The sequence below is a fragment of the Falco cherrug genome, chromosome 3 (assembly GCF_023634085.1).
Source record: "Falco cherrug isolate bFalChe1 chromosome 3, bFalChe1.pri, whole genome shotgun sequence".
NCBI lineage: Eukaryota > Metazoa > Chordata > Aves > Falconiformes > Falconidae > Falco > Falco cherrug.
This window is the reverse complement of record NC_073699.1, coordinates 61,180,832-61,201,033: the sequence shown is the minus strand read 5'-3', so window position 1 is coordinate 61,201,033 and position 20,202 is coordinate 61,180,832. Positions and strand designations below refer to the sequence as shown.

Genomic DNA, 20,202 nt, shown 5'->3' with positions numbered 1-20,202 from the left:
TATCAAGCTTGGCATTTTTAAGTAAAACATACAGATTCTGTTCTTTTTCCTTGGAGTCTGTCTAGCATCAAGATGGTAAGTCAGGACAACTGTCACCGTTATTAAAGAATACTTGAGCAGCAGTATTGTCCACTCCTACAATATCCAGATTCCAGACTCAACGTGCCAATGTGATCATGGATACTCTTTCACTAAGCTGCCAGAAGCAGTTTAGGAGCCGCTAGAGCCTAGTGCTGGTTAAAGTTGTCATTCTCCATTAGCCAAACTTTGATCACAGGATGGAAGGTATACAGAAAGCTAGTTGAGAAAATGCATTAAATTTGACAGTCTTCTCAAAAAACCCCCAGTAATATCTTACTTCACTTTTATCTTCTTAATTAGAGAAGAGGAATATAACCCTGATTTAAGCCCGAGGCTGGTGGTCATTCTTATCCACTTCTGAAGGGAAGTTAACACAGTGCACAATTACGGTGTTAACACTTACATGCAATGATATTCCCATATCTATTTTTCATTCTGTTCTCATCTTTCTTAGCTGAATCCCATGGTGCAGACTGTCCTTCAAAGAAACTCTAAAAAAGGAAAGACAGTGACATTAAGGAAAGCATGCAACGACAGTTACCTTACGGATAAACCAAGGAGAAAGACAAACAGTACTTGCGGGTATTGTTATTAAAGTGTCATTTAACTGATTCTGTTATTGAGCACAAATATGAGTCTTCTGTCAAATGGTGTTTATGCATAGCTCCAAGTGTTACCTAAAATTTGACATATTATCTGTGTAATAGCAAGAAGAATTATTTCCATATGAAGTGCTATTAAAGCTTTCCAAAGTTGCATGCTTGCAACATTAAGAGTCCTTCGTTTGTGCTATCCAGATTTTTTGCATAGTTCTCATACACACACATGAGACTGAAGGAGCTTCATCATCAGTGTTGGAGTTGCTCCAGTATTTCAGCGCAGAATTACACACTGTACTAACACGTTTTATTTTTGACACATCCACAAGTTTCAGTTACTTCTTGGCAGATGACCCCATGGATCTAAACATACATAGGCATTTTAAAAAATATGGATTCAATCAGCAAGTATCTGTCTTTCTTTTAAACAAAATTTATGATAGCACCAAGATGATTATTTTGTTAGAGAATAAAAATAATGTGATTTTGTGAAAGACATAATCTAATATTCACCTGACCTCTGTGCTCTAGTAAACAAATTTAATGTAAATAAGAAAGTTGAAGGTGCTAAAAATACATTTTTACATTAATAAAACACACAAGCTGCCAAAAGGGCAGCAAGCAAGTTGTTATGTCCTATCTGTCCCATTGCTTAAAAGAGCATTTGCACAATTTCTTAATTTATGCACTGTATCTCTGTAAGTCATACAATGTAGACGCATTTTATCATTTTGTATTGAAATATTTTTCCTATGTTAAAAATACACAGTTGCCAAAGAAACCAGTGGAATTCTAACAGGATGATGGCTGGTCTTGATTCATGTTTTGAACTTTTTACTAGAATGATCAGTAGATTTAATCTTTTGATTCAAGAGGGACATGAAGGTACATGATTTACTTTTCTGGTAACAGGAGCCAAAAAAGGCTAAGTCCCAGACTAAACAGGGAAAACCTCAGGAAGTTTGTACCTCTTGCAAGCCCTCGACATATTCTGAATGCTTTAAAATAGATAATGCTCATTAAATGGACTACCATTTGTTCTTTGCCCTCATACCTGAAATGCATTGTTCTTCAAATCTCAATGATTTCCATTAGTAAAGAGGATAAAAGTAAAAATAAACCCTTTATCTCTTGCTGAAGTCAATGGAACACAGGGGCTTTCAGTGTCTAAAATGAGTTTTCTTCTAATAAGTTCACTAGAGTGCTGGTTCCCCACTTACAATATGGAAACTCCTGGGGATACATGATTATTTAGAAAAAGTTTGTAAGTAATAACTTAGGAAAAACAGAAGCCTTGTCAAAAGGCTTCAATTTGTTTGTCCTTCATCTCTCCACGCTTCCTTAGAAAATTTCAAAAGGTTTGCAAATTGAAATTATTAAAGCCCACTAATAAAAATAAGTTTCTCCTTAATCATGGCATACCATCATTGGGTATGGCTCTGAGAGATGCAGATTGTTGCCATGAGAAGTGACACCCTGTAAATCCTAAAATGATTTACAGCTTTGTGGCAGCTTGCCAAAAAGGTGCCAATCATTGTCTGATTATATATCTGCCAACGGCATCTAAAGCAAGCAAGCCTTCCCACTCCGGAGCACTCTCAACTCGGGCTGCATGGAAAATACTTTTGTAACAAGCCCGACTGAGCTGCAAAAGGAATTGGTCTCCACGGGCAAACACCTATGTCTCAATTTCTTGCAAAGTTCACGCTTACTCTCAAACAACACCGGATGGTGAACAATTAAACATAGTTAAAGGCAAAACAGAGATGGAAATGTTCAGCCACAAAGCTCCAAAGGCAGAACAAACTAATCAATCATCTGATCTAAAACTTGACCTGGTATCTTCCTCAGGAGTCTGTGTTTCAGGCAGCTAGACAGACTATAGAGAATTCTAGTTTTCTTACAGTCCTTTTACTAAAGACTAGTTCACAGAATCGATCCATAAGACATTATCCAGCAAGTGCGTTTGGGTTTAATTCACTAAACGTTACATGTGCTGTTACAAGGAGTTCTGCTGATACAGCTTCCAAACATGCACCTTGAAATAAGAAGGACCCTTATACTCCTAGGGCCTTCTTGCTTCTCCCTGCCCCACTAATGAACTTTTACAAAATTGCTTTAAGCCAATCAATTAAAGTACATCTCTGGAGACAACTGGGAAAGATTTGCATGGTATTGAATTCAGGGAAGATATACAATAGGCAATGTAGTGGGCTGGGCAGCTTGTCTACGTCTCATTTGCTAACGTACAGGTTCAATTTCTCCCACCTGTTTGGAACTTCTGAAAACAATGATAAACTTAATGAGCCTTACAGATAAAATATTTCCTAATAATATGTCTGCCACATAGATAATTCTATTCTTCAGATTACATATATATCAAACCTCACACAATAATGAAAACCAGGAGACAGATTTATGTTTCCAGCTACTGCATATTGACTTCACTTTCTTTATTAAAAATGTATTCTAGAAAAAGAACTCCATATATATTTTTTTCTTTGGGTTTTTATCAATAAATTAGTAAATGAAATGAAACCTATCACATAGGGAAAATAGAAGTAATTTATGTAGATCCATTTTTCTTTTAAATTCATTTTGGGATACACACAGGTATTTCAGTGAGAAGTGTACAGAAAAGATAATTTGAAGGAAAAGGTATTACAGTGCAAAAGCATAAAAAGAAACAGTTATTGTAAAAGACAGCTGGAGTGTCATTTCCTAAATTCCCCATGTGCAGCGATTACACAAACCGCAACAGAACGATAATCCTCAATGAATTATAAGCAGAAATCCCATTTGTCCTACAAGTAAGGAACAGAGCAGATACCTCATAACAGATGATCTGTCAAGATCTTTCCTTACTTGTGAGAAATATACGTTTCATTACAGAAATTTTTTTAATGTCTTTCCTGACATATCACTCTCCAGAGAGACTGCTGCACAGCAGCCCACACGTTATCTTACTGACTATTCACTCTAATTCATCCTTAAAAGTTTCTTAAAAATGTGGACTATTAGGAAGAAATATGCCTACAAACAGCTTCGTTCCACCAAATGTCTGGGCAAGGGCAATGAGGAAGCAAAAATGTGTGTAGGACATTTCTGAAATAATTTAAAGTAAGTATTTCTTTACCTCAAATCGCACAAAACCTTGGCTACCGAGCCTCTGTAATTTACTTGAAAAATGAAACACTTTTCAATGCAGTTATTACAGCAGACATTTCAATATGCAATGTCAATTGTCATTCTGTTGTTAGAAAATATTTCGATAATCAGGATAAAACAGTTTCTGAAAAAAAACCTGAATTATACAGAACTGCTGGATATGCAACATGAGAACTGGTCAGTAACGCAGCAGCAGGATCATCTTAGGATGAATATGTTTTTGCTTGAACTCATTGCTGCAATGGTTTCCATTATAAATATTTGCCAAGGGCTAAATCACAGACTAGAAAATAACTGCAGTATCTCAAATGAGAGGGGGAGATAATCACTGCAAATACAGATTTTTTAAAATTATTCCCTTTCCTCATTTCAAAATTCGTAAGACCAGAAGATATTGGAAGGGCCCTATATAAAAGTGCAGTTTGAAGAAGCTGGAATGTGGAGAACGGGTTGAGATCTTCAGCATACAATTTGTACCTCTGTTGATTGTAAATTTTGGCAACACACTTTCCGTCCTAGATTTTCATGCTTCAAATCAAGGACAGCAAAAAGAATGCATTTTTGTAAACACTTTAAGATCTACAAATGTAAAAGGTTGCGTGGAATTACTATTTTTATTATTAAACCAAAGCCAAGCAGCAACTTTTTCAAAAAGCACTTCTTAGTTGCTAAGTGACAACAGCGTACTGTCCTATGATGTCATTTACAAAATGCAAGCTCTTACAAAGAAATGAGAAGTTAATTACATCATAAATCATGCTTTGCCTACTTAATACACAAGAATATTATTCACAGGTACAAAGAAATGTATATTTCACTGTGTAACAATCTTAAGTTTGATTTGTGGATTTGTTTTAAAATGTTTGACACTTTATGGTGTCTGCTTTTCCCAATTGACCCTAAGTTTGTCCACTGATAACATCCATTTTTCCATTGTTATTTCTAGATAATCAGATTAAGCTGTACTCTAGTAAAATGAGTAATTTGACCTATTCAGTCATAAAAGCCTCTGGATTTGTTTTTAAGCTACATGCAGACAGTTATGCATAATGTCTACTTTAGGCTAGACCAGACAACTGATGGTGGTCCTAATGGAGGTCTTTGTCTATGCTCAATTAGCTACAGAAGAAATGTACATTTCTACCATAAGTCCTTTGAGCTGAAGCTAAATTAGATGCCTAAAATGTCCTGAATTGGACAGTGAAGATACATCACTAGTTTTACCTAAATGTATCACCCTTTACTACTGCTACGTCCAGTTTATATGTGGAGATTATAGGTGGAAAAAAATGCATCCATTAAACTCTGAGTTAAGATCCTAGTGTCACATTAGACTCTTATTTGTATTTAAAACCCCTAGTAAATATATCTTTTACTTTAAGCAAGTCCATTAATGTTTGGAGGACAAGGACGTTCAGGCTCGTGTAACGAACAGTGCAAGATTTGTGAGTATAGTAAATCTGTCAGTTCATAGCTTTTTCAGGATTCAGAATCTGCAAAATATCTGGCATGTAAGGATGTTCTTGTTACTTAATATTAACTTTTTTTTTAAGCAGAAAATTGAAATAATCACATTCAGTTTGTTGATAACTGAGTATTTAGATTGTTAAGGAATTAAGAAGGAAGAGTCATTGGTAGTTATGTTAAAGAAATGTGCAGAGAGTTTCAAGCTATCAACAACATTTTTAATCTTCTATTCACTTTGAGGAAAGATTTTATCATTGAAAATGCATCACCTGCAAGTAATAGATCACTGCAAATGTTTGTGAGCAGTGGTAGATGATTTCACTGATGGCCCACTGTAGGCAAGCAGCTCTTCCTACTTCAATCATGGCTTTGGTCACTGCAAACATTTGTGGATGACAGCGTGCCACTAGAGAATATATTCACCATCAGCTTTTTCTTTTCTGTCAGCTTCAATCACTGAGAATTATGTCCAGTTTTCAAATAACGGAATTAAAAAAAAAAATTTACTATGTGTGCCCTTGAAAACTGTCTGTTGCAAGCGCCAGTGTGAAAATCTATCCAATCAATGTTAACTGCCTTCAGCAGTTATAAAGCACTTACCAGTGTGTTACTGTAACCTCGGTCTGAATGTGGAAGAAAAAACCACAATACAGACTGTTATGTTATCACCAAAACTCCCTCATTCTGTTTGGAATTTTCTGGAAAAATTAGGCTGATAATTTACATATGGTATTCTGAGTGTGAGATCAAAAGTGTAGATCAGTGTTAAAGCAGATACACAGTAAAAAAAAAAAAAAAAAAAAAAAAAAAAAGAGCAAGCAGCATCCTTCATAAAGGCTTGCATAGCCAGAGGTAGGAAACAATCTTTTCCTTTGCAGGTGCATTTAGGTTAGTCTACATTAGACATGAGAAGAAAAGCAGGAAAGCAAAAGTCCTTCTGGTCTTTTGAGACACTAAACATCATAGTCACTGCCTCCATTAAATGTTGAAATGGAAGGGGAAACATTACCTCCTCCAGTAACTAACTGCAGCACGATTTACCACTCGATTTTCAAAAAAACAAAAGGACTAAAACCATGTGGTAAGACAAAATCTGGTACTAATTCTGTCATTGTATTGGTATGCTCATTTTTCAGCAGCAAGATGCTTTCAATTAGTGAATTTTCTAATACATTTGTATTTTTAAAGTCACAGGCCTTGGTACTCTCTGGACAGCTGGCCAGTCTAGTCAAGCTATAGCTTCATAATGAAAACATATTAAAATGATTGAACTGCTTTGGTGTAGTATCTTTAATGACATAGGTATTTGTAGTGGTTGCCATGAGTTATCTCTAGATGACAAGAGTGTTAGCAAATGCACATGAAATTTAGTTAGCGCTATAGGAGACGGGAGAAACATAGCTATAATAGAGAAGTAGCAAGTGAAGGTGACTTGTCTGTCACTGTGAAAGTTGTGAAAGTGTTGCACACCTTCAGGAATAGCAGATCACGAGTACCAGCCATGGCAAGAGCTAGTTTTCAGGTACCAAGTGCATTTGAACAAGAATTTAAGAACTCAGTACTATCTTCTACCCAGCCCTGTATCTGAGTGTCCTGGCTTACTTGGGGAGTGTCACAGCACTCTCAAAACTATAAAGCTGCAACAAGGTCTTTTACCAGCTCATACCAGCATACTCTTCATGCCAGTCCCTCAGCTGCCTTCTCCTCATCTCGCCTTATCCAGGGCATGCATTCTCTCTTCTCTTGCTTCTTTCTCAGCTGCTCTCTCTTCATTGACTCTCAACCACTTCACTTAACCAGCCACAGCTGCACCTTATCTACTTCGGCCAACCCGCTGCCCCTGAAGCCAACCCACGGTTGTATATTATCAATGCCAATTAACCCAGCTTCGTTCCTCTACAGGGGTGAGGATCCAGAGGACAAGGAAGGAGGCTCCTGAGAGACACTGTAGGAGAACACACGGTATGGCTGGAACCACCGCGCAGAGCCACCCAACTCTGTCCTGGACTGAGTCCTCTCTCCTGCAGAATCTCTTCCGTGGAACAGCAAAGTTGTGCAATTTGTAAAGTTGCATGTATCTGTGACTGAGGTATTTTGGTAGCTGAGTACATTTAGTTTCTAATGACCAGCTGTCATTTGGTCTCAAACCATGACAATTACTGCAAAAGAGTGTCATGGAGTACTTCTATAATAACTAACAAAGAATTACTTTCCATGTATTTCTTAAACCAACCTATTTATGAGGTCTGTTGATGTCATTTATTATCTCAGCATCTAACACTGCCACATCTGAAGTTCACTTTTAAGATTTAACAGCAGGAGTAGAAATCTTTATAGATTCTGCAGACTGGTCTAAAAATTTGAAAGATAACCTAGTTTCTATAGGCTTTCAGAGTAATTTCCATTTTACCTACTTAAGTTTTAAAAACTTATTACTTTCATTCCTTTAAAATTCTTTAAGACTTCCATATAAGGAAAGATTTTAGATATATGGTGAAATGTGAATTAGTAAGAGGACTGCAATAGAACATACAATTAAAATTCTAATTTAGAAACTTATCCCCTGGCATACCAGATAGCACTAACTTAACCTCATTAATCTTGCTGATTTATCTCCAGCAGAAAAATATGGTATGTTGATGGGATTTTATGATCCCTTTTTTATAGAAAGGACCCTCTGGGTACAATATGCACACTTACAATGCAACTAATGTGCAGGTTATATTATTTTCAAATTGTGTGTAAAAAAAAAAAAAAAAAAAGTTGGTCTCAAGTAGTGCTTATTCCCTCTTATGAAAATAAATTTCCTGATTTTGGAAGATTTAATGAATAGTTTTCATGTACAGTATGTGGGATTTTCATACCTCCCTATTTCACCACCCAACTTTTAACACAATACATAATTAAAAGTTTTGTTCACAGCTATCATGCCTTGTACGTTTTCAAGATGACAGTGAACTTGACCAACACTCATGACTATAATGTCTGTAAACATGAAGTGAACGAACACAGACTACGCTGAATATCAACTACTTCTGCCCTTTGATAGGAAACCTCTTCTGGGTAAATACAGAAAGACATTGATCACCACAAAGGCACTATCCATCCTTTTGTGAACAAAATTATCTGCTTTATTATTCAGTAACTCTGCTATCTCCTTGCTTTCTCCCTTTGTTGTTCTGAAGGATGTAATTACACATCTTAATTGCACAGTACATGAGTAAAAGATGCTGCAGAGTTATTTATTTCTTAATGAGAATTCCTCCTTACCAAGACACAGGTATTTCTTCACTGTGAGGGTGGCATGACACTGGGCCAGGTTGCCCACAGAAGCCATGAATGCCCCATCCCTGGAAGTGTTCAAGGCCAGGCTGGATGGGGCTTTGAGCAACCTGGTCTAGTGGAAGGTGTCCCTGCCCATGGCAGGGGGGCTGGAACTAGATGCTGTTTAAGGTCCCTTCCAATACAAACAATTCTATGATTCTGTGATTCTATGACTTATGCAAAAGGGGAGGGACTCAAAGTTACATATAGTGCACTGAATGTGTGGATAAGCGTTTTAAGATAAATTCTAAGTTAACTTTTTTATACTATTTTTTGAAAGTTAACATGTAAATATCTCAAATGATGTGGACAGAAGGAAAATTATTCAGCCTGAGCAGTATGACATGGTTTGAATGAGTCCAAAAAGGAGAAGTATCTTAAGATATTGGGTGAAGGCAGAGATATCAACTGTGAACTAATGCAGGTATCCGAGTTACCATTACAATCACCTAACTCTGATCTATTTCAGGGAATTTAACAACACTATTATTATTATTGCTGCTGCTGCTGCTGCTCATGATGATGATGATAATGTACCTCTTTTGCCCCCATCATTGAAAACTTACCTGACTTTCCTGTATTAGAGTATAAGGAATCCAAAGCAGCTATCGGCTGCCAAATTATCAGTGCAATCACTCCTTTTTCCAATGTCACAGGGGTAAATTTTGGTGCTCTTCTGTTGCAGTTGTTTTACAAGTAGCCACAATGACAGAACCCTGGAACTTCCAGACTAAACAAGTTGCAATATTGCTGTTAATGATGCCACAAGCTTTAATTTTTTGCATTACAGATCTGCCCTATTTGCTAAGACTCCTTGAGACTGCCTGTTGAATGAGCTTTGCAGAAGAAAGGAAATGCTATCCTGTTCTACCTAGCAGCGGTTTCCTCCAACTCCTCTTCCCTCCTTGGCTGCAACTCTGCGTCTTACTTCCTTTCCCTCTGTTTGGAGTTACTTACATTTACATAAGGCTGTCTGTACGTCTGCATCGCTACTCTCTTAGAATTGGGAAAACTGTGTGTTTGTCTCTTATTGTTTCTTGTTTCCAACTTTTAATCAAGAAACTCTTTTTCATGTGCCTTTCTGCCAAGCAAAACATTCCTTCCACAGTACTACTTAGAACTCAGAATTACATCCCCCCTAGATTTTCTCTGTTGAACTCAGAATGTTAGCAGGCTAATGGATTCTACAGAGTTTTTAGGTACCTTAGAGCTTTGAGAACATTATTTGGGATCTTTTTGTACAATTTAAATTTTTATTCAAAAAACTAATTAGACGATTTAAGTATCTCTTCTGAGTCTAACCTGTTCTTCCTCCTAAAGATTAGCATTATGATATTTGATTTACTTTATAAATAATAAAAGTTTGTCCCAGGGAATTGTTTTAAAGAGTTAATGAAATGTTATTTAAATGCTTATAAAATATTACTTGTTATATTAACATAACATTATATATGATAATATAATAATAATAAATATTTTTAAAATATAAGGATACAATGTGCTATGAAAGAAGTAGGCAAGAACTACAGATTTTTTTCCTCCCTACAGTAAAAAGAAGAGTTTGCAACTGATTTAAAATATAACAAGAAAGAAAAAAAAAGAGAAAAGAAATTAAAATAAAAAATACAGAGAACAAGGAAATGAGAGGGAGAGACGGGAGAAGAAAAGACACAAACATTTTTTCAGTCATCAGAAAAAAATCTCAATAGTGTGCATTTAACTGAAGTAGTAAGCTTTGTGTTGGAGTCAATTTTCTGTTCACTCATGTTTTATGTACTGACTGATGAGAGCTACTCCACTCATTGCCTATCTATGCTATGTAATGCACAAAATAAGGCTTAAGGATTCCAAGAAACTTTCTCAATTAGGTGGAAATACTTTCCATGGCAAAATACTCTTTTCATGACTTGACTGGCACTGAAGTCTGGGACTTCCTCTTTGAGGAAGTACATTGTTTGAAGTATTTATTTAATACATGTGCACTTCTGCCATCTGCTTGCTGGAGATTTTTTCTAAAGAAAGGTGATCAGCGTTGAACTGGTGGACACATACACTGATAAGAAAGGCGACTTCTGACACATTTCTAGCTAATCCAGTAATATTTTTGCCTGATGTTATCTGAATAAATCATTGTAATTGAGACAGTACACTGAGCTCAGAATTCACAAGAACTGCATGACTGTTTATATTATCAGCTGACCCAACCATAGAAAACCTGACAGCATCTTCAAATCCCCTGTAAAGGCAAGCTTTTTTCTGATTTAGAACCACACAATTTGGAAAAGCCTTGAACATAATAAAATTCCCTGAAGCAACAGAAAACAGCACATGGGGAAATGAAATAAAGGCAAATGTTGAATCTGAAAAGTGAACAAAACTCCTCCTATCTTTACAAGCTGTAATGTACACACAGCTGATCTAACCTTTCAGAAGTGATAAAGCACCCCTCAGTTTTTGCTCACTAAGTGAGCCTCAAGGGTTTTCATGAGTGTATCTAGGCCGCTCTAGTTAATATAGTTTGGATAGAAGATAAGAAAGAAACAAAGCTCACATAATAAGATTTTAATTCTGCTACAGGGTGACACTGACATATTAAGCTACAAGATAAAAGCCAGAATACACTGGCATGTACAGATGGAACACAAATATTTTTCACACTGTTGTTTTTCCTAGTGGATAAGATAGTACTTTTCAAGGGAAGTAAGGGTAGTAGGGTAGGCTAAAGTAGATAAGGGTCTACTTGCAGTGCCCTTTCAAAAAAAGGATAACACTTCATTGTGCTGGTTCATTACTTTTTTTTGACCTTAGCAGGAAACTTTGGTGCCTTGATGTCTGCTTTGCTTGTTTGCAAATACACTTTGCTAGCATATATAAAGACAAATTATTCATTCCTCTAGGCTTGACTTTTAGCCCAGCATTTTCCTTGTTCTAAAGAAAAAGATCATCTTCTCTCTAAAGCTATGTGTATACTTCCTACTTTTCCTGGCCAGCATCCAGCCCCTGTGACTATCATTTGCTATGCTGTTCTGCTCAGGGGAGAGCAGTAAGGGGTCACAGTAGAGCCACTGAGTGCTTCCACAGCGATGGGAGCTCCCACTACTTCGCTACTCAAAACTTCTGTCTCTGGCTTTTTAAAGCTCTGTTTCCTTTTTGCAGACATCCCTCTGCAGGCTTTCACTTTATAATTGCTACCTGCCCATCATCACCCCTTTGGAAAACTAAACACTTACTGGAAAGGAGTGGGTAAGTAAAAACTGAAAAAAAAAAAAAAAGGTGTTGGTCTTAGATGATTCCACACCTCTCTGAGAAACTGCTGAAAGAATAATAGAGTATTGAAGAATATATAAAGATAATCAACATAAAACCAGTAGTGGTAGTAATGGGATTGACAATGATGACAAGTGTTGCTGTCAATTGTTAACCTAGTCATTTTTAGCATGCTCACTGTACATCGACAGACAGCAGCATTTCAACACAGCCCCAAGACTACTTGTTAGAACAGAGAGTATGGTTAGGCACAGTAATGAAAAGCAGCAGCTCACCAAACTGGATTAACATATTTTGATGTTCAAAATGTATATGCAGCACTTTCTAATTCCAAGAGAAATTTAAAACCAGGCAGTTTATTTAAATATATAATACGTAGGATTATATATTTCATATATATATATATATTTTTTTTTTTTCCCCACAGGCTACTCAAATGACCCAGACTCAGCTAATAGATAAAGTAGAAGTACTCTGGGTTAACAATGAGGGAGGGGCAAAAGGAGTTGCTGTCCCTGAACGCTGTCACTTGAGAACCACTTCTGCATCATTAATCAAATATCAGATACATGGTACTAGTATATTGTGAATGAGAAGTACAAAGATACCATACACAAGTGACAGTTTCACTACAGCAGGTATCCACGGGAACTTATCAATGGACATTTGGATTGCCCAGTTCTACTTCCATGTAATCAGCTAGTACGTTCCTGATGCAGAAGAAAGAAACTTTCAAAGAGCTTTGAGGATTCTTCTAAACTTGTACTGAACTTGTGGAATACAATGGAGATCTCTGAATGTCCCAGTGCAAATGTCTCTTCTTCCTTCTATCACTCACACAGCATACGTTCAGAGAATATACTCTGCAAATGAAATAAGTATTGGACAAACAGAAAAAAAATCAATCTACAGCTGTAATGACAGAGATGGTAATTTGGGTGCCACCAGCTACTGGGCAGGTATGCAACAAGGATGCCTCTTCTACTCTGGTTTGGTAGCATCTTACCATCATAGTTTCGCAAAATAATGAACTGAATGTAATATTCACAGAAAACAGATTGGAGGGAAAAAAATTTAAAAAAAAGGAAGAAAAGTGCCATTGTTTGACAGGACAGTCTTTTTTCTAAAGGACAATATGGTGAGAATATGAAGGTAAGTTGTTTATGGAGTAAGAGAGCTAACAGTTACAAAGACCACGTAACACAAATGGATTGTGAAATAAAAAACCAAAAAATGGATTGTGAAATAAAAAATAAAAAAAGTCATTAGTCACAGAGAAGAAATAGTGCAAAATATTGTTTACATTCACAGCTTTAAGAAAAGAAAAGGAGTAATCATAGTTCTGCACTTAGACCACACCCATGACATTATTCTGTGGATTTTTTCCTGATGTGCAGGGCCCTTGTGAACATGTCACCTAGCTACTCTTTTGTTCAGATTCTGATCTTGCTGTGTATCTAAACAATTCTTCAGTAATGAAGATTGAGATTTAACGACTTGATGTATAATTTTTGGGTTTTGCAATTTGCTTCTTCATTTTCTCTTTTGCATAAACTGAGCAAAATATAGCAACTTATCAGCTCTCCGTGGACATTTCAAGATTCATATACATTGCAGCTCTACATTTTTATTCTACATTTCCTTTCATTAGAACACTGCACTAAAGCTAGATTAATTGAGGCAAGCCAACATTATGAAAGCTCTGTTGAATAGCCGCAGATGCCTTTATTCTCTGCATCCCTCCATAAAACAAAACTTTTTAAAATTTGAGTCTCTATATAAATATTTCCCTTACAAGACAATACAAAGATTCCAGGCATCTGTCTCTCATTAAGTCGATTACTAGTTGTTTAAAATAATTCAATAAAGTCCATATTTATCAGATTTCTTATTAAAAGTATTATTCGACTCTATGTGCCAAATTCTGCCAAGGGAACCAGATAAAATGATGAAGAGAGAGCTAGATGGAAAAGAGTAGCTTGGCACTGAAGTGTTCCTCTCCTGACATTTGGTGGAAGTTCCAACTTTAAAACAAAACACCATTTAAACAAGATGGGAAGATGTACTGATACGAGATTCAGAGAAGTCAGCTCAGCAGCGACTGGACTTCCAGCTGGAGTACTAGGGAGAACATACAGTAGGGAGTATAGCTGGAGCGTTAGGGATCTCAATACTGGATTGAATCCTGTTTAACATCTTCGTTAATGACCTGTATGATGGGGCAGAGTGCACCCTCACAACCATAGGATCATTTAGGTTGGAAAAGACCCTTAAGATCCTCAAGTCCAACCATTAACCTAACATTATCAAGCTCACCACTAAACCACGTCCCTAAGTGCCACATCTACATGTCTTTTAAACACCTCCAGGGATGGTGACTCAACCACCTCCCTGGGCAGCCTGTTCCAATGCTTGACAAACCTTTTGGTGAGGAAATTTTTCCTGATATCCAACTTAAACCTCTCCTGGTGCAACTTGAGGCCATTTCCTCTTGTCCTTACTACTAGGGAAAAGACACTCAACACCCACCTCACCACCACCTCCTTTCAGGTAGTGGTAGAGAGCGATAAGGTCCCCCCTCAGCCTCCTTTTCTCCAGGCTAAAGAACCTCAGTTCCCTCAGTTGAAAAGAAAGAAACATCTCAGATTCTCTTAATGCTAGATACAGGAGTCATTTGAATGCAGACTGTGGTACTGAAATTTTACCTGACAGCTCAATGATTAAGACACCTTATACTAGTGATTTGCAGGACGTGGGAGACAGTATTCTTTACAATTAGGTTTTGGCCCAAATTGCATCAAAATTAGTAATGTCCTGGAATGATCTAACATAAGGTACAAGAAAAGTTGTCTTCCAAAACAAAACAGGTTCCTGGGACACTGGGTTGGTAAAACCAGTCAATTAGTACAAGATAGTAAGATATGAAAAAACAGTAAAACCGGTTCAAGCTCAGTGACCATTAAACTCTGTTTTTCTCCCACGCTTCCAGTATCCCACTGCTAACAACACTTAAGGTGCCAGGAGAAACCTTTTAGTAGCTGTAAGATGCCTGGATTTAGTGTAGATCTGTCAATCCAGGCCCAAGTCAACCTCTGTGAGCTGAATCTTAGTTCCTGTTGCAGTTTAACCTGGGCTGGTAATTAAGCACCACGCAGCCGCTTGCTCACTCCCCACTCACCCAGATGGACGGGGAGGAGAACTGGAATGGAATGTAAAACTAGAGGGTTGAGATAAGAACAATTTAATCATTGAAAATAAAATAAAAAAACAATAATAACAATAACAATAGCAGTTATAATGAAAAAGAGGGAGAGAGTGGAGGAATTAAATCCAAAGGGAAGGGAAGAAAGAAAACAAGTGATGCACAATACAGCTCTTCACCCCCCACTGACCGATGCCCAGCCAGTCCCTGAGTAGCGATCCAAAAAACAGGACAGTTCCTTAAGAATATATTTAAGAGTCTATCTGAGACAATACCCGCAAAAACTATGGTTTGCTCTTTTCTGTATTAAGTAGCTGCATATGTAAGTTATCATTCTTGGTAACTTCATTAGTCATAAAAGCTGGCATCTAACCTTGCCACATCAGTCAAAATACAAATGCTTGATATGATACCAGATAAAACTTGCATTTTAGCATAAACTAACATAACTCCTCTGTTTTTCTGTTGGAAGATGCTGAAACTTTTCCATGCATAGGCAGAACTGTATGGTGAATAGAGTACTTCATTGTTTTATGCTCATGTATTTTCAGCTCTTTAAAATGTGGCATGTACTAGTGATGTTAAAATAGTACTTTTAATAGTGTATTTTTCCCTTTTTCTCCATTGAAATAGATAGGAAAGAAGCCTTTTTTTGATTTTTTTGAATTATTCCACTACTAAGCTTGAGCACTCCAACACACTGTTCCTCCACACTAAAACAGTCATATGAGTAGAACCATTCAAATCTTTTATGACACCAAAAAAACGGTGTTACTATTAAACTTCTAGATTAGTCAGTCAGGTTTCCAGGGACTCTGGCACTTGCTAGTCTGCAAAACGGGGGAAACAGGACGCATAACCAGGTGACCTTTTCCTTGCTCAGTCCCAGAGACGCAGAATCACTACCCCAGCATAACTCTTTCCCACAGCTGTCTCTACACTGTGGCCTCCCCAGTCAACAAATCTTCTCCACTGTTTCTCTGGGGGAAAAGGAGACTGCTGCTACCTGAAAGGAATAAAGCAGGAATGTAGCCCGCTTCCTGCTCCTCACTCTTCCTGGTGTTAGGGAGGACACCCACCACCACGCTCCCACCTCCTGCACTCAGGAGAAGGAGGTGGCAATGGCAGAACCTGGGTGAGAGATGCAGGGTAGGTCTGGGCTGGACCAAGCAGGGAAACACAAAAATTGTAGTGTACCTTACATATCGTTCAGCATCACCTCCACCAAAGGCACAATCACTGTTCCACACTATCTCTGTCTTTTAAATACTCCTGCAATAGCTACGGGACTATGGATGTTTTCACCTTCCCCTCATGTGGAAGTCAGCAGGTGAGTAGTGAGGTCCCCACATCTAGGAGGGCGAAAGGTAAAGCTTTATCTGTGGGGAAGGTTCTTGCTATCAAGAGGGAGCACTTCTGGGGAATAAGAGTAAATATTGAGTAAGCACAAGCAAATCTCTGTGTCAGTGTGCATCTGGGAAAAAAGTTTCTTGGCTCTTGAAACAGGGCTATTTTAGAAAGATCCCATCTGATTCTTTATATTTAAGGTAATTCCACTGTGGCATACATGGAGCTAAAAAGAAAACATACTCCTAGTTATGTCAACAAGAAAGACATTTGCATCCCAACTAGGCTGTCCTTCTATCTCAGAAATGTTTAAAAATCGATTGATGTCAGAATCATAGTGTTTTGAAAAAATGTCACCAAAAAATAACAAACACATAGTCTCAGTAACAAGAAATAAAAAGCAATCCATAAAACAGTTAAACTTTATAGAAGCCCTAAATGCTGCAGATAGCATGGACCTTTTTAGCTTTCTTTGTGTGCCAGAGATACATGTGCTTAGTAAATACCAGTAAAATAAACACAAATGCTGTGAAAGAACTGACAAATGGAGGGAAAATATGTCAATCTCTAACCAGATCTACAATTAAACATATAAAACGCATGAGCAATTTGTGTGATTTTCCTTGGATCCAAACGTATTTGTATGTTCTAGCTACTGACGATTCTATAAACTTCATTCACAATGTAACCATCAAAATGTAAAATTCAAGCTGGTAATGTTGTAGGAGAAGAGACAATTAAAAAGTCAGTGGTAAAACTGAAATGTATATAAAGCTACTACAAAAGCAGCAAGACAACAAATTTGCTTAGATTTGAAATGTTTTCCCCATGCAAAACCAAAGCGAATGCTTTGGTGTGGTTTGGAAGCTCAACCTGTTTGATTTCAAAATTCATGTAATTATCCCCTTTTAGCTCTGCAAAAGGCCAGAAGTGGTTTACTGCCCATACTAGGAGTTTAACTGTACTACCTCAACGCACTGTAAGTAACATGACTCTTTTGAAAGGGCCTAATTAATGTAAACAAGTTTATTTCCAGAATAAGACAGTGCTCAGAATAAAGGCTCAAGGATTAGGCTTTACCATAGCAGCTACATGCATTTTAAATAAAAACATTTTACAACTTAATTTCTTCTTTTCTCTTCCCTTTCACAGGATCATCACCCTACATTTCACAGTCCAACAGCTGGACAATGTACCAGAACCGCTACAAACGTAAAACAACTAGAAAACACTGAGGATGCTAGTTAACTTAAGAGAGCTCTTTTTGTTCTTTATAAACTGAAGTGATGTTAGTACTATAAAATCATCTACCAGTATGTAAAAAAAAAGAAAAGGTAATAAAATAATAAATTACCATTTCACATCACACTGGTTTTATATACAAACCAAACAGAAGCACTGATTTATTTTCTTCTTCTTATGTGTGTTAACAGCCATACTGGGTCAAACCAGAGGTCCATACAACCCATTCTTTTTTCTATAACAGTACTACTAGCAGACGTTTACAAAAAAGTATGAAGAATAGAGCAAATAGAGAGTGAATCTTTCTCCAGCATACCCTCTTAGCTCCTAGCAGTCAATGGCTTTCCTGAGCAATCTCTTCTTCAGCCAGAGACTGCACACAGCCATCACGTTTAATAATGAATTTGTCCAGCCCCTTTTTGAACCCATTTATAATTTTGGCTTCAAAGAATATTGAGGCAATGAGCTCCAAAATGTAATTATGTGCCGTGTGAAAAATATTTCCTTTTGTTCACTTTAAACCTGCTGCTTAGTAGCTTCGTTGGGTGCCTTTAATTCCCTATATTATAAGGAGTAATGAATAATTGTTGTTAGCATTGCAGAAGTAACACTGATGTCTGGCACAGCTCAGAAAATCCCAAGGAGGTATTACAGCCATCAGGAATGAGTGATATTTCACTATCCTGGAAAAAAGGTAGAGACTTGATACTGGAGCTGACAAAGTGGGTCTACACCACTTTAAGGATTTCCTTACTCATAGAATCTTTACATTGTTTATTATGTTAACCATACAGAAGCTGTGTACAGCAGTGTCACACAGAGCATAAAAGCTGGAGCTGAAGCATGAATGGGTGAACGAGCAAAACTAGAAACTGAAAATGCAGTTTTACTGTAGTTGTGTCCAACTTGACCAAGGATACCAATGACAAATAGAAACAGGCACAGATAAAAATCAAGCGAACAGAAGCTCAGCTGATATCACAGCCTAATGCAGAGGACAATGTTCTGAAATACTCTTCAAGCAAACAATACACTAAGCGTTCTGGCAATGAATAACGGTTGACAGGCACTTGGAAGAGCAAAACTGGTATCACAAAAGACTGAAGAACTGTTGTATGCAGTCTTTCTCAAGATTAAAAAGCATATGTCTCAACTTGACAGTCATGCTTAGATTCAGAGGATCTTGGAAGGACATGAAAATCTAAAAAGAGCTTCACGCTACAAGCTTTTTCCCATCCATTTAAGTCCCCTCATTTCTTTCCTAACTATTCATGTACAGTCAGAGGTGGCTGCTTTTATTGCTCTTTCCCAAGGAGAGGACACGGGATCTGACCTACCTTTTTAACATTTATTATGTCATACAGGAATTTTGTTTCCTTGGCATCATTCTTTGTAGGGAAAAGTATGGAGATTGCTCACGTGTAGGTATTTACTGTAAACAACTAATGGTATTTTCTAATGTCAAAACCCTAAGCTCTGTGATACAGCCACGCGTTTAAGCATCAAAGGCTAAGTATTCCTGTTACCTTCCCCCAGACTAATCACATGCTAATTTTATGCTTACTTCAGGAACCAATACTGCACTGCACAGAAGCTCCCACCATCCCAGAGCAAGCACTAGGGGGCACTCTATTCAGAAGGGAATCCTATCGTTGTTTGGGTGGGACAAGAGACAAAAATTTACAATTTCACTAAAAAGAGCTTATACTCCCTTTAGTGCAGGCTACCTTTGTTAGCAGTAGGCAGTCACGGCTACGTCTGCTTCTGAACAGCCCCAGCCTGTGCATCCAGGAAGGTCGTCACTTCTTTTCTCTTTCTTTGGTGTGTGGTTTAAGAGCGGAGATAGCCTGCCTCTTAGAGACTCAGACCCCTCTCTTGCAGATATAAGAACATATTTTCTGTTATATATTAAAAGCAGCTATTATTGCACAGGCAAGCATCTTAAAGCTAGATAGGTTATAAAAGAGCTCAGCTAGTAGATGCATTTTAACTTTACATAAACACACACTATTTCCACAGACCAAAGCAGAGCACTGTCAGTCATGAATCTTTTTACGATCTTAAGGGGAAGAAACTGCACTGTTTTGTTGGAGAGATATTCAAGCTTCATCACCATTGCATGAATGTGTCTAAACTATTATGTGTCTGATGTCCCTGGTGTTGGTTCCATTTAAGTGAATGGTAAAAAATAAAACATGAAAGAATGTATATTAAAAGCAGCTTTAAAACAGTCCCTTATATCCCTTTAAAACCAACTGGACTTAAACAGATGCTTAAGGTCTTCCCTGCCTTGGATTCCAAATCATGCTGTAAATCTAAATCTTTCCCTCTTGCGTGGGGGTTTGTGGCGAGTGACTCTGATCTGCTGTTTGTGTCTTGTGAAGTGCCAATATTGTGAATTTTTATCAGTTCTCAACTGAACTGCAAACCCAGTAACTCTAAAAATGTTACGTGGTTGATGCTACCATGATGATGTCATTTCTGAAATACTGACTCTCACTGACA

The 20,202-nt window shown here is 37.4% G+C and overlaps 1 protein-coding gene across 10 annotated transcripts in view; it reads right to left on the bottom strand.

The window, feature by feature from the left end:
* The window catches only part of PTPRM (protein tyrosine phosphatase receptor type M), a 481,575-nt gene that overhangs the window by 60,515 nt on the left and 400,858 nt on the right, over positions 1–20,202 (bottom strand). For all 10 annotated transcript variants that reach the window (XM_027802895.2, XM_027802897.2, XM_027802902.2 and 7 more), the window contains one exon: positions 485–572. In XM_027802895.2, coding sequence (XP_027658696.1) covers positions 485–572 — 88 coding nt within the window. The remainder of the gene's footprint in view (positions 1–484; positions 573–20,202) is intronic.